The sequence below is a fragment of the Trichoderma reesei genome, assembly GCF_000167675.1.
Source record: "Trichoderma reesei QM6a unplaced genomic scaffold TRIREscaffold_3, whole genome shotgun sequence".
Lineage (NCBI taxonomy): Eukaryota > Fungi > Ascomycota > Sordariomycetes > Hypocreales > Hypocreaceae > Trichoderma > Trichoderma reesei.
In genome coordinates, this window is record NW_006711150.1 from 511464 (window position 1) to 525062 (window position 13599).

General features: G+C 49.8%; 6 protein-coding genes across 6 annotated transcripts; 5 read left to right on the plus strand and 1 right to left on the minus strand.

The window, feature by feature from the left end:
* Positions 1 to 331: 331 nt before the first annotated feature.
* TRIREDRAFT_56682 (uncharacterized protein) lies at positions 332 to 3234 on the plus strand (the record flags this gene model as incomplete). Its single annotated transcript, XM_006962596.1, has 9 exons — positions 332 to 948; positions 1009 to 1113; positions 1166 to 1395; positions 1456 to 1489; positions 1539 to 1723; positions 1776 to 2631; positions 2682 to 2864; positions 2936 to 3086; positions 3139 to 3234. Coding segments are annotated over 9 exons (2457 nt in total), but the record flags the coding sequence as incomplete, so codon positions are not given.
* Positions 3235 to 4325: 1091 nt separating this feature from the next.
* On the plus strand, positions 4326 to 5264 carry TRIREDRAFT_2570 (uncharacterized protein; the record flags this gene model as incomplete). Its single annotated transcript, XM_006962424.1, has 2 exons — positions 4326 to 4544; positions 4638 to 5264. 2 exons carry the CDS (start codon positions 4326 to 4328, stop codon positions 5262 to 5264), a joined length of 846 nt encoding a protein of 281 aa, XP_006962486.1.
* A 728-nt stretch (positions 5265 to 5992) lies between these two features.
* TRIREDRAFT_56546 (uncharacterized protein) lies at positions 5993 to 6346 on the plus strand (the record flags this gene model as incomplete). Its single annotated transcript, XM_006962597.1, has 2 exons — positions 5993 to 6077; positions 6165 to 6346. Coding segments are annotated over 2 exons (267 nt in total), but the record flags the coding sequence as incomplete, so codon positions are not given.
* Positions 6347 to 7327: 981 nt separating this feature from the next.
* On the plus strand, positions 7328 to 7774 carry TRIREDRAFT_104227 (uncharacterized protein; the record flags this gene model as incomplete). The annotated part of the gene is made up of 1 exon (XM_006962598.1): positions 7328 to 7774. One exon carries the CDS (start codon positions 7328 to 7330, stop codon positions 7772 to 7774), a length of 447 nt encoding a protein of 148 aa, XP_006962660.1.
* Positions 7775 to 9447: 1673 nt separating this feature from the next.
* On the plus strand, positions 9448 to 10923 carry TRIREDRAFT_104228 (uncharacterized protein; the record flags this gene model as incomplete). Its single annotated transcript, XM_006962599.1, has 5 exons — positions 9448 to 9459; positions 9852 to 9899; positions 9935 to 10085; positions 10241 to 10263; positions 10525 to 10923. 5 exons carry the CDS (start codon positions 9448 to 9450, stop codon positions 10921 to 10923), a joined length of 633 nt encoding a protein of 210 aa, XP_006962661.1.
* A 531-nt stretch (positions 10924 to 11454) lies between these two features.
* TRIREDRAFT_56804 (uncharacterized protein) lies at positions 11455 to 12597 on the minus strand (the record flags this gene model as incomplete). Its single annotated transcript, XM_006962816.1, has 1 exon — positions 11455 to 12597. The coding sequence occupies one exon, from the start codon at positions 12595 to 12597 to the stop codon at positions 11455 to 11457; it is 1143 nt and encodes a 380-aa protein (XP_006962878.1).
* Between the last annotated feature and the right edge of the window lie 1002 nt (positions 12598 to 13599).

The window sequence follows — 13599 nt, forward strand, 5'->3', positions numbered from 1 at the left end:
GACCCTTTCCATGACCCTTTTGCAAACATCCTGTCGGATATGAGTGCTGCTGGCCCGATGACATCGCTAAATGCGACTGAGCTGAATTACGACTTGACCGGCACTTCTCTTGACTTCGAAGAGGGCTTGTTCGTGTCCGATTCTGACTTTTCCCAGTTGATGCCGTCATCAGCTCAAGAAGTTTCGCATTCATCGTCCCTTACACCGGGATCCAGCTCGGGACCTGAAACGACTCCTCCTGTAGGCGAAAATGATACCGTTTGCTTTGGAATGGTGGGTAACCGCGTTCTCTGTGTCCTTTGCTTAGGTCTGATGTCTGACACGTTGGCATCAGCTACATCGCATCGACGTCAAACTCATTGGCGATATGCAAGCTGTTCACGCCAAGCTCAAAGACAGTGAGGTTGCATATGAACGCTTCAGCATTGAGAGACTAGACAACCACGTCGTTCTGCGCTTCCCGGGTACTGATAAAGAGTTTGGATATCTGCGATCCGCGGAAGCAAAGGTGCTTTCTTTGTTGTTGGACAAGCCATATCTCGAATTTGAGCCTAGGGCAACTACTTCCGAGCTTTTAGACATCGTTGCCCGCGCCAGCAAGGCCGCAGACGCCATAATCCAGGTTGAGATATATGTCTACGGTCCACAGCGGGCTGCAACCGAAGTTGGCGACACTTTGTCCGACGGCAAGCTGTGGTTGCAGAAGCCAAACTATGTGAGAAACGGCACTGTATACGACAATCCGCATTTCCTTCAGCTCAGGATAGGTGGTGTTGAGCCTCAGCTTATACAACCATTGAACCACTCGGCTGGCGACGGGTTAATCAGTAGAAGGAACCGGGAGGAACGGCTGCGAAAGATGGTCGAAGAGGTATACAGGTCGCTTGACCGTTCACGACACCTCGAGGCAGTGGCCGGAGGAGATGGGGTTACTCAAAAGCTTTTGAAGTAGGTCCCCTGATATTCTTTGACCAAGTGTCCATTCCACACATGCTGACTTGTAGATAGGCATCAAGAAGAAGCGCTAGGCTTCATGATGGAGAGAGAGACCGGCCACATCAATGACAAATTTCGGCTGTGGGAGGCGATCGAGCCGGAAGACGGTGGCAAAGTGTATGCTCTCTACAACAAGATGCTAATGCAGTGACTGACTGAAATATGATAGATATCGTCATCGAATCACCAGGGAAGAGGTCACGAACAATATCCAGCCAGACGAAAGCGGTGGTGGGATTCTGGCCGATGAAATGGGCATGGGCAAGTCCCTATCGATACTTGCACTCATCATGAAGATGCTCGAAGATGGAAGCACATGGGCTCTACAGGAAATCAGCCCAAAGTCTGAGGGACCAGTCAAGCGGTCGCGAGCTACCCTTATTATCGTTCCATCTGCGCGTTCGTTGTTCCGGTTTGCCCTGGTTGTGGACTGAGACTAAGAACACTGACTTGACTTAGTCCTCGTACTCAACTGGATCAAAGAGATACAAAAGTAGGCATGCTCTCCCAATCCCTGACCTCTCTGCTAAACTCCTCCACAGCTACTTGAGAGAGGGGCTGGACGTCATCAAATATCACGGTTCCGACCGGCCAAGAAGTCTTGAGAGAGTCGCAAACGCCGATATTGTCGTAACCACCTACGACACCCTCACTGTCGAGTTTTTGAACAAGTCAAGGCCATCTCTCCTTCACTCTATAGACTGGTACAGAGTTGTGCTCGACGAAGGTAAGCCGTCGACAACCACGTTTGGTTTCGCATCATGATAACAGCCATACAGCACACATAATTCGCCGTCGAGGTACATCAAACTATCGCGCCTGTGACAAACTTGCTGCCAATTCGCGATGGTGTCTGACGGGGACACCTATCCAAAACAAGCTCGCCGACATTGGCACACTCTTCACATTCATCCGTGTCCATCCTTTTTCTGACCCAGCCACCTTTCGGAGATGGATCGAGTTGCCTTTCGAGCAGAACATGGAAGATTCGACTGTGGTCAAGAACCGACTCATCATGCTCATTGAAGCGCTCTGCCTGCGCCGAACAAAAGACATCGTTCATCTGCCGCAGCTACAAGAGCGGCTACGTAAGCTGGAGTTTTCACCAGAAGAACGTGAGCAGTACGAGAATACGAAGAACATCTTGTACCGAATGATACGCTATCAAGTTGGCGAGGTCGAAAAGAGCTCCAAGTTCGGCCTCTTCCAGGCCCATCTACAAATGCGTCTCCTGTGCAACCACGGAACGTTTCAGCAGCCTTTCTCCTGGCATCGTCGCAATTACCGGGCGCAATGCAAAGCCGTCGTCTCCGAATTGGGCCAAAGTAGCGAGATCTCCTGCGATGGATGCAAGCAACGAATGCCCGTCCTTGGCTCTAGTCAATTAAGTGATGGATTTCACGAGCAGTGTTCTCATATTCTATGTTTCGAATGCATGGAGCAGTCGAATAGTAGGGGTGAAAGAGGTGAGGCACGGCATTGTCCCCTATGTACCAGAGTGAGGCAGGCAACGACCGAGGATGGCTGGACGACGTACAGTGGCGATGAAGCTACGTACTTCAGCAACAATGGCCATGCGACAAAGATGAAGGCGTTGATTGAGGACGTCAAAGTTGATTTGCGGAAGACTAAGAGGTGAGAATACCTGTGACGCTGACGAGTGAATGGGGTTCTGACATGCACAGTATCATATTTTCGAGCTGGACTCGAACGCTACAGCTGTTATCAAGGTATCTGACTGAAGCTCAAGTCCCGTATGTTGGGATTGATGGCAACTGCTCTCTTAAAGAGCGGCAGAAAAAGCTCGTGGAGTTCGAGTCAGAAGATACACCGGTACTTATCATGACGACGGGCACTGGTGGCGTTGGGTACGTCAACAGCCAGCCGGCTTCCTTCCTGGCTCGAGTCCATACAGATATGCTAATTACAGTACTTCAAGCCTGAATCTAACCTGCGCGAATCGCATTTTCATTGTCGAGCCACAGTGGAACCCAGGGGTTGAGAGTCAAGCGATCGCACGTGCAATCCGACTCGGGCAGAAGAACAATGTAGAAGTAACGCGCTACATGATTCAAGATACAATTGAAGAGGTCTGTTATATCTGCGGTATTCTATTAGCACGGTTCTCTAACGGCAGATTAGGATATGAGGTCTCAGCAGCGGTGGAAGAAGCAGCTCGCCGCTCTAGGGTTCAAGGAGGTCGCAGACACGGGTGATGAAGACATGTTTATTGGCTAAAAGAGGAGAGGGAAGTTGTGGTTATAGACGTCGCATACATGAAATATCAGAAAACTTCCGCCGCTTCTTTAGTTTTACAGTAGTATTGCGCTATATACACAAGTGTAATATGCTTTGTATGGAACCCGGCGGTTAACGGTGCTGTGTCTCACCGTATGTATCGCGTGGTGTCTAGGGAGGGAACATCAAATATCTGAGTGCCTTTCTTCTCGAGTATTCAGGATCTTTATATAACCTTTCATCGGCAACTTCTCGTCCTATATACATTCGTATCGTTCCGTGTAATGGCATGATTCTGGGGTTTCCGCCGTCGAGACTACCTCCAGGACGCAGTCGGTTTTTGAGGCAGAATGGTACTTACCTCCGTAGCAATAATAGACGGTGACGAAGATAGGAGTCAAAGGGGCGTTTTCGAGATGGAAGGATGATGCAATACATTCTCGAGGGATCCAATCGGTACGACTCCAGCAATGCCATCGGTAATAGTCTGGTTTCTTTTTCCGAAGCTATCTTGATGCTTGCTAATAAGTTCGCGGATTGTTACCGTCGGTTGAAGCCGGCCAATCATATTAGCCCAGAAAACGGTAAGTTCTCCCACACACTCGCGGGATGAGGCTGGCCTCATAAAGTCATCCGAAGACTTCATACGGGGGTTTCACTAACCGAATTCCTTATTTCGCACAGACGAATGTTCCAATTTACTTCGCAAGTGGGGAATGCTCAAGATTTGAAATCAGCTGTGCACAACATGTTGGTGATCAGGTCGTTGACAATGTGGAGCAGCTGGGGGGTATCGGTTGATGTCAACTTGAGTCGCGGATGAGCCATAGATCGGAAAAGGGGGCTGACAAATGGGTCGAATCTGTACTGTACTCGGAGGACGAAGGACGGGAATTGACGTTGACGTTCGGTATATGGGGTTCAGTCATCAACAAGATGGGTAGATGGAGACACCCTCAACGATATAAAAGTGATACCCAGTCCACCTTGGACATAGTGTTGAGTTCCACAACCCAACAGATACCTATAGCAAGGCTCCTCCCATAAGGCTTCCTCACCATCAGAATAGATACGGAATAGAACTAATCACGATGAGCTTCCCAACACCTACGGCAAGGTACCACCATGAACCCACGTCGGCAGTCGACCCAACACAGGAGCGTCTCTCAGCAGCAGGCAAAACCGTCCTCGTCACCGGTGGCGGAACTGCAATTGGAGCAGCCACTGTCGAAGCCTTTGCAAAGGCCAAAGCGGACCACATCTTTCTCATCGGAAGACGTCTAAGTCTCCTCAAGGAGGTTGAACAAAAGGTCAGCGTCTGAACTTCGACAACTAGGACTCCTGGGCCTGACACATTAGAGCTCGTGAAACAATATCCGAACACAAACTTTCACCCCATACAGACCGACCTGTCCAAGGAAGACCAGGTCAAGGATCTCTTCCAGCAGATCAACAAAGTCAGCTTCCTCGACATCCTGGTAGCCAACGCAGGATACCTCCCGGAACCCGGACCACTAGCTTCCAGCGAAACGAGCGAGTGGTGGAAGGGACATGAGATCAACGTGCTGGGTACTTATCTTCTGGGAAAATATTTCCTCAACCAGTCTCAGCCCGTGCGAGGAAAGCCCGTCTTTGTCGGCGTCAACACCGGCGCAGCTCACATGGGTCCGGCCGCCGGTCCCATGAGCGGCTACGTCTCCTCCAAGCTGGCGGCTGCTTCCGTGGTGGAGTTTCTGCAGGCTGAGAATCCAAACATCAAGGCCTTCAACGTGAGTCCTGGAATCGTGAAGAGCGACATGGCTGACAAGGCCAATATGCCGCACTTGCCGCCTCAAGATTCCCCGGAGCTCATGGCCAACTTTGCGGTTTGGCTTGCGGGCCCTGAGTCGGACTTTCTCAGTGGGCGTTTCCTGTGGGCGAATTGGGATGTCGAAGAGCTGGTTGCTGCAAAGGACAAGATTGAGGCGAACCCGGGGTTGTTACATCTCACTTTGGAGGGTTGGTGGAACAACTTTGCTTCGCTTAAGTGATGCCTATAAGATGGAGAATGTTATCACGGTCGATGTAGATCATCAAGCATCAAATCAAGCCCAGAATAAGCAGTTTGTTCATCGCCGTTTGCAGACCATAGCGAATTCTATGAGTGAGTCCATAGAGCTTCCAATTTAGACAAGTTGACAGTAGGAAGCGATCGTGCCTTGCAGGCTCTTCACAGGACACAGATCAGAAATATAGCTCGGAAAGAGAAGACATTTTGCTGAGCAATCACTACTTCTGAACAATCTGTGACATGACATCGCATGTGCTAATACAAGATTGTTGCGCTCTTATTACCCTGGAAGCCTAAGACTAAGGTACTTCGCTGTAGCACAAGGCTCTCCCTTGCATCGGAAATACAGATACACCATAGAGACACTGATTGGTTCGTATATATGCATTAATTGCGACCTTACATCTTTTCCTGGGGCCTTTTGCCATTTATCTCCTCACTTGGGCAGCAATTGACCACAAACACCGTTTGCATCTTGGATCAGGAATTTATTCTCAAACCGCCAACGCCAGTCTATACTGAGAGCAACCCACGTTCACCACACCCGCAATGGCACCTATTCTCCTTTACTCAGGCGATAGCCTAGATGGCCTCATCCACCTATACAAGACCATACTCGAATGGATCTCCCAGCCTCGTGAGTTACAACGAATGCCTCCCAATAGCCTACTATTCTAACAAAGAGGGGCCCAAACAGACATTCTTGCCGTAATCCTGGCCTGGGCGATTACCTTTACCGCGGTCTGCACCTTGATACTCTGCTTGGGTTTTGGACCCATTGGCATCGGAGCTGGTACGTCGTCACATATCCGTCGCATACCCCATATACGAAAAAGGAATCACAGAAATTGCGATGTGAAATCAGCTAATGGACGTAAAGGAACGCTTGCTGCGGCTTTCCAATCATGGATGTATGGAGCTTTTACTCCCGCCGGCGGAATATTTGCGACGTTGACGAGCATGGCGATGCTGGGCACTTTGATGCCTGCTGCGTCTCTCCTTGCTGCGGTGGTTGCGACGGGAGCGGCTATAGTGGTTTGGGTCTTGGGCGTAGGGCGATGACGGCCCTGCACAAATTGGCTGACTTCAAGCTTACTCCAGAGGGGGGTAATAAGAGGTCCAGCGATATATTGCCGATGCAACTTGGTGGAAGATGGTAGTACAGATATGAACATGCACTTGATTCGACCCGTCCTCAGGCCCAACCAACTTGTTACAGGTGCAACACTGTTTCTATATCCTAGTAGTTCTTCTTTGAGCTGCTCTACTACTAGAGTTGCCATTCTGAAGTACAAGATATGATAGATCAAAGACAGCAGACCTCGTACCACGTCCTGATTGCATAATGGCACGTTATATATAGGCAAGCTTGCCTTTTGACAATCACGGCTGAATACCCGGATGAACAGAGTAATATGTCGACTCGCAAGACCCACGCGAGGTCACCCAACAGCCTTGAATAGAATCATGGACAGCTTCCGGCCCAGGGTCCAATCAGTCCCCGCTGATTGAGGCCTATTTCATCCACCAACTCACCAACTCCCGACTTAACAAGGAGACAAGAATTCACCCGATTACTTTGTCATCTCACTGCTGACTGTCTCCTGTCTCTAACGTGTTGCTGACGGGATTATGGTTTCACCGCTTAGGTATCTACGTCTGAGCGGGCGTAGTAGGGGTCCCTCGGCAGCAAAATCCGGGGACGGACCAGGGGAGTGAAGTTGTCCCGATGTTAGCAGGGGCTGGGCATGATGTTTGTGGGGACGTCAGCAACTGCAGAGGCAACGTGGAATCAGTCAATTGTTTTACATGAGAGAGTACTCCTGGCGGAGAAAAATCGCAGAGAGTTATCAAAACAGGTGGAGATGTCCCGATGAGAACATCGAGGCATATATAATTTGCGGATAAAATCATGCCTGATGCTACATTGCCCAGATATAAGTAGAGACGTCTCTCCTCCAAATCGAACAATATTCTTACTGCCACCACCCCTCAACAACAAGTAGCTCTCCGCCTCGCCTCGTGAGAGCTTCATCTGCCATAATGAAGGCCCCAGCAGCCCTCTCGCTGCTCGCCAGCCTCCTCGGCACAACCATCGCCCAGCAAACCACCCCCCTTGGCTCCGTCAGCTTCAACGCCCCCCAATGCGGCGGCGGCAAGAATAACCACATCAACGCCGCGGACTGCAACACCGCCGTGCCCCAGCTGCTGTCCGCCCACTGCACCGACGGCGTCTGCAGCATCCCTCCTGCGACTCAGGGCGCCCAAGAGTCCGCCATTTCTGTCACGGTCGGACAGTGTGAGGTCTTCATCGGCGCATTTGCAAACGGAAACGCGGTTACGTTTGACGAGCAGTCTGTGCAGGACGCCTTTCCCGATTTCATATCGGAGTGTCTTGCTACCTCTGGGGGGTTTGGCAGTCCGCTCCTGATTTCGACTGATGGGGTTCTTCGCTTGGTCATCTCAAACGGAGAGAGCGGTGGTGGCTAAGGAATCTCGGAAGATAAAGGGAATTGTGCTCCATTGTAGTGAAGGCGCGTCTAGAAGATACGATATTATATGAAAGTATTGAATGCGAGTTTAGACAGTCTTCTTGAACATGAGTATCTGTCAATCACGTGTGGCGCATGAATCTTCACATAAGGTACCTGATCGCCATCATCTTTGTTCACACATATAGCATCGCCACCCATGAATGTTTCCTACTTCTTTCTGCATCTTCTCAATTTACCCATGCAACAGCTATCTGCGCCCATTCCGGAAGGGGAGGAGGCTCGAGCCTCAACTCTGAGCGAGAGTTAGGGTCCTCTGGCAGACGAGTAACTTACATGTACCTAGCATGAGGCAGCTCTTATGCGCCTGCTGCCTACCAACATCAAATGCTGGCACAAACGCAAGGTTACCAATTTCCCGGACAAATCTGACGTCGTAACCTAGAGAAACCTGCATATGAGATTACTCTGAGAGGCATGTTCTGTTCATATGCTCGAGGTTGCTGTGATTCGAGACTCAGTTCCGGCAGCTCATATAGAGAGTTGAGATTGCCTGAGCTTCGCAAACTGTGACAGATGCCCCATTCACTTTCCCATAGCTCATACTTAGGTTTTTGGGGCTATTGGTTCGTCCAAGAGCTGGCCCGTACATAATCAAAGCCTCAAGCCAGCAGGGAAGCATCCACGAATTAATGGCAGGATCTCCATTTGAGAATCGGCCCACCGTTTCCCATGGCCTCTCCACCCTTCACAGTAATTTTATACTTCAGTGCTCCCCCAAATCATCCCAATAACCGGGGTAGGTAGAAAGCCAGTGCAGCTTGGGACATAGGCTCACACCCGGCGTGTTGTGAGAACTACCATTCGTGCCTGTTGCCTTGCGCCACATACGCAATGATTCAACTGTGTCCATTAATTAGTGCATATAGCTTCAATAGACCCCCTGATCAAACACCAGCGTCAAATCCCTCTGATAGTTTTGAATACTGATGGAGACTTAGGACAGGAACTCGGGCCGTTCCGCAATCAAACGATATGGAGGTACATAGCGTTGAGTGATTTAGCCGTTGACAGCAATTGCGGCGATAGCACTATATAATTCTCGATATGGCGATGATGCTATGTGTGCGTCCCCTATAGACAGACGTCTTGGGTGCCAAATGAATATTGAGATGAATCCCCGAGTGGAAAACAACCCAAAGTAAGGGACCAACACCCCATTTTCGGGCATCACACCTACTGAGCTTACAGGCACATTGTGTCTGGGGATAGAACCTACGTCGTGGGACTCTCCATCTCCCTGCCAAATATGACGTACGCATACCTACCTATGTATGGATAAGCGTAAGTGTTCCTGGCGTGTGTGTCGGCGGCATGTAACATGCGTACATGGTCCCGAGGAGCCTCAGCTGACGTATCGTTACCTATTTTGACAAATCCTCGCCCGAAAAGTGTGCCACATCCGACCCGGTGTCTCTTCGCTACTGATGTTCTGTGCCCAACCTTCAGGAGAGTAACTGCAAATGCCCTCGGAAATCGCCTACCTTGTCGGGTACGTCTTGATGCGGTCCCAAGACCCCCTGATAGCCTTCATCAGTACCTACATGTATATACACGCAGCATGCATCCTCTATAACTGCATGAGCTACGACAGCCCGCCCCACCATTACCATGCCTCACGATGTAAGTGAAACTCAAGTGATCCAAGAACAGCGCTTGACACAACAATCAGGCTCTTCAAGGTGCCAGCAGTTGAGACAGCTCATCCATCCAGAAGCTAATACTCGCTAGTAGAGTGACTGACAACTCATCAATCACATACCAAGTGTGTACGTGACCACTCGCCTTGTGCGTGCAAAACCAATCAGTCTCCTGCTTGAGTCATTTCTCGGGAAAAAAAGGAATGAATCAAAGGCTAGAGAGAGAAGGCAAGAAAAAGGCTCAAGGTAAGGTATGGTGTTTTGGACCGTGTACTCGGGCATTGCTGCCTATTTGCCTTGACGCCTGATTGTTTGCCTCGTCTACGCTAAACATTGATACAACGCCTTTACAGTCAATTGTCTTGGCCTTTACAGTTTTTCATGAACTTTGAGTCTCCTTTGTTCGTGAGAGTCCAATTGCACGTATGTAGTGTTTGCCGCTTAATATGTACCTGCAGACTTTCGTGCAACCACCTCGTCCCCTAATGGCCTATCTTACGCTCAACAGATCGGTCACTTGTGACAAGCTGTACAGCTCCCGCAGAACCGTATCTTGTAAACGCAATATGTGGTCGAATGCAGGATTGCCCACTCACTCAAGTGTGCCAGGTGAGACTACGTGGCCCTTGTGCCAACCACATTGGCCCCTCTTGCATGATTAGTTTCAGCCGCAGAATGAGGCTCAAGTATTAGGTCACGTATTGTGGTGTGGTGTAGTGTAGTGTATACTCAATGCTCAAGACATCATCATACCCAAAGCTCAGTCTGTGGATACACATCACTTGGGGTATGTCATGGCGAATCTATGGCTGAGCACCTTTGGTACAGGAAAGGAAGAAGAAGAGAAACTATAAGTAGGTAGGTGGTAGCATACATGGGCAGGGCTGTGCTCACCACGCTACAGCCAGTATCTCGTCGTTGTGAATATCTCCTCAAGACGTTTATTTGATAAAAGATACTACCAAGCAGTCTCCTGCGTCATCCCCTTACCGTACGATAAAGCATGTGCATAGCTTATGATAGCAGCCACTGGCTAACACTCTTGCAGTTGCAAATATCACACCACACAATGCCGTTGCCAACAGATGCCAGAAAGAGACATGGTAATAGAAACTGCTCCCGCCCGACTACAATCTCCCGCCTATCTGCAAACGCCGTGGTCCAGCATAGGCCACCACCAACCAATGCTCTTACGACACCGACGAATACCGCCCCTCTTGCTGCGAGGCGGGGCTTGGATATGGATATGGATATGGGTATGAAAATGGAGGGTGTTTCTGGTCATTCGCAAGGGACTTCAAAGAAGCAAGCCACCGTTGCGTACAACATGGCTCGCAGCGGCGCCAAACAAAGAAATACGGCTATTGGAGACGGAGCTACTGTGACATGGAATGGGGCGTTCGACTACGGGACCAAGCAAACGAATAAGTCTTGCGTTTTCATGTGAGCGGTTGTTAGGCACGGGCATTGGAACGCCCCTTACTTTCATCCGCCGATATTCTTGGAGAATGTTTTGCATTTCGGAAAGATCTTTCATTGTTATTCATATTGACTTGAGACTTGTATCAATCTCGCTGTTTTCCAAATAGTCCCCTTGCCTGAGGAGATTCACAACTACTGGCCTTTGGCAGCTGTTTTTGTTCCTATTATCTCTTCGTGAATAAAGCTACATTCTTGGAAAGTTTGAACGGTACCTCTGAAGCTGAGTTTTGGCGTTGCAAGCTCTCCAAGAGCATGGTAGTGGCCGACCCCTGGATGCTTTGATTCCCGGCTTCTTCCGACCCTTTGCCTTTGCTTGATGCAACCGGAACAAGCTCTCAATCTGAATCTGATCCAAAGATGCAACGATGTTCAGTTGCTCACTTTGCCCGACGCAGTCATTACGCTTGATGCGTGCATGTATATCCTCACGTGCGTTGTTAATCACGTTTGTTTGTTGGGAGCCGTAACTGGCATGGTTCTCCTCAATGACTGCATTTTATGTCAGCCAAGGGGCTAAAGGGCTTCTCGCGCTGGCCAGGCATGGTTTGAATTTACCTTGAGTAAACATCATCACTTCACCCCTATCCGTCCAGGCAAGTTGCTCTATAATTGCCCTCGCGGTGCAGGCAGCCGTTGCTGAAGCAAACGCCTGCCATCGTTTATTCTTGTGCGAGTCCCCATAATCGAAGGCTCCTTTGATCACAATGCTGGGGACTTCGTCCCATATCCCAGCAGCCTCCATTTCAAAGGCAATGATGTTTTCTTGGGAAGCGATCCTGTCCCGGTCACGAGCGGATCTCATCACCGTATCGCCCGAGCCGAATGTGCCGAACCATATCGCTGGATTTTGATGCGACATAGCACCTGTTTGGCATGATGACAATTTCTCATCAAGTCTCTTGCGGTGCACCAACTGATGGTTTTGGCATCTCAATTCTTCACAGGACGTGTGTAGCGCAGTGTCGCACACGGCATCAGCAGACTTATTGCATATACTGCAGTCGGTGTTGTGATGTTTATGAGGATAAGTCGCTTCAAAAAGTTGGTCCTCCCGGATACCCGGATACTGATATTTAATGCCGTATCCAAGCATGGCGGTACTGGCCTGCAAGTTCACGAGCAAATTTGATGTTCTTCCAGTGATGTTGTTTTTCATCGTGGACACTTGGAGGGCAGCCAAGATGTTTGCGACCTCCTTATGCGGCTTGCTCAGGCTGGTCTTGACGCTGTTCTTGCGAACGAATTGTCCTGGATGCTTGGTGCCCAGGTCATATTGAATTACCCCAGTGCTGATGATGACATCGCCAAGCAGAATATCGGCACCGTTGCTTCGAGGAGCCGCCGCACAACCTCCCACCAGAGCGACCAGCCGTAGCCTGGGGAAGCTTGCGCGAAGGCTGGATGCCGCATTGGCCGCGGAGACTTTTCCGATACTTGACAACAGCAACAGGACGACGTTGTGTTTGCCAATGCGCCCAGTGCGGTAGTTGTTGGCATCTCCTTCTGCTTTGCCGTACACGTTCTCTCCTTCGTCCCAGAACTCTTCGACAACGAGACACAGTGCTTCGAATTCGACATCGAGGGCACATATGAAGGCGATTTCGAAATCATTGCGCCGTGACGGACGTCGGAATGTCATTCTCTGGAAGTGTGAGTAATTTGTGTTTTCAGCGCGGACGGCTTGTGTGGACGGAGACACCTTGGTTCTGGCCTCACTGAGTGAACAAGGAAGTGTTGCGGTCTTCGACTTTGCGCATACGCTACTACCCGAGCCCTTACAATCCCGAATTCAAAATATAGCAGCTGGAAGAATGGATAATTGTTTCTGCCCAAAATGCGTCAATGCTGTGCGGATACTGCTTGTAAAAACCCATTGTTTACACGTAAGGTACGGACGCCCGTCAGCCTCCAGCCCGCAGGGCAAGGCTATAAGACAGATAACAACATGCATACAAAGACTAGGCACCTGCTCCGCTGATGCATGTCAACGTCTGATCATGTAGTTTGATCAGGTTCTGACTGACAGCAACAGCTCACTACGGCGTTTGAAAAACAAGCCATCCGCCCGCCAGCTGAGACATGCATCTCAGTTTGTGCTACGAAGGACGGAGACTTTTGCTTTTCTCCAGATATCCCCCAGAAGGACCTGTAAAAAGATCGGTTGGGTTTGTACATCTTCAGCCATTAGCTGCAAGGGGACAGCGTGCGATTCCTCGACTTTCCCCGATTTCCATCAGTACTCTACTTGGCAGGGTTCGTCATTCTACCTCTCTGCCAAATTTTATCTTGAAACTATATGCCAGTCACACTGTCCTGGAGATTGTGGCACATCAACCAACAAAGGATGGCTCACATGATATATAGACCCGAAATATGCAAACTTCATCAGGCTTTTGAGGCTTGTTTTTCACCAGAATGGTCAATCTAAAAGCAGAGATATGTTCCAGTGGTGGTACGCAGGGGCACTGAGACGTCACTCAGGATGCTGCATCCGAGCCACGTCAACCGACGCCATACCGAAATCTCAGCACTTCGTCCACATGCAACATCTAGTCTGCATCCGTGGCTCCAATGGCAGAGAGACGCCATCCATGATCAGTCTTCATTGGATCAATACGGAGCATGCCACTCTGGGCTTACT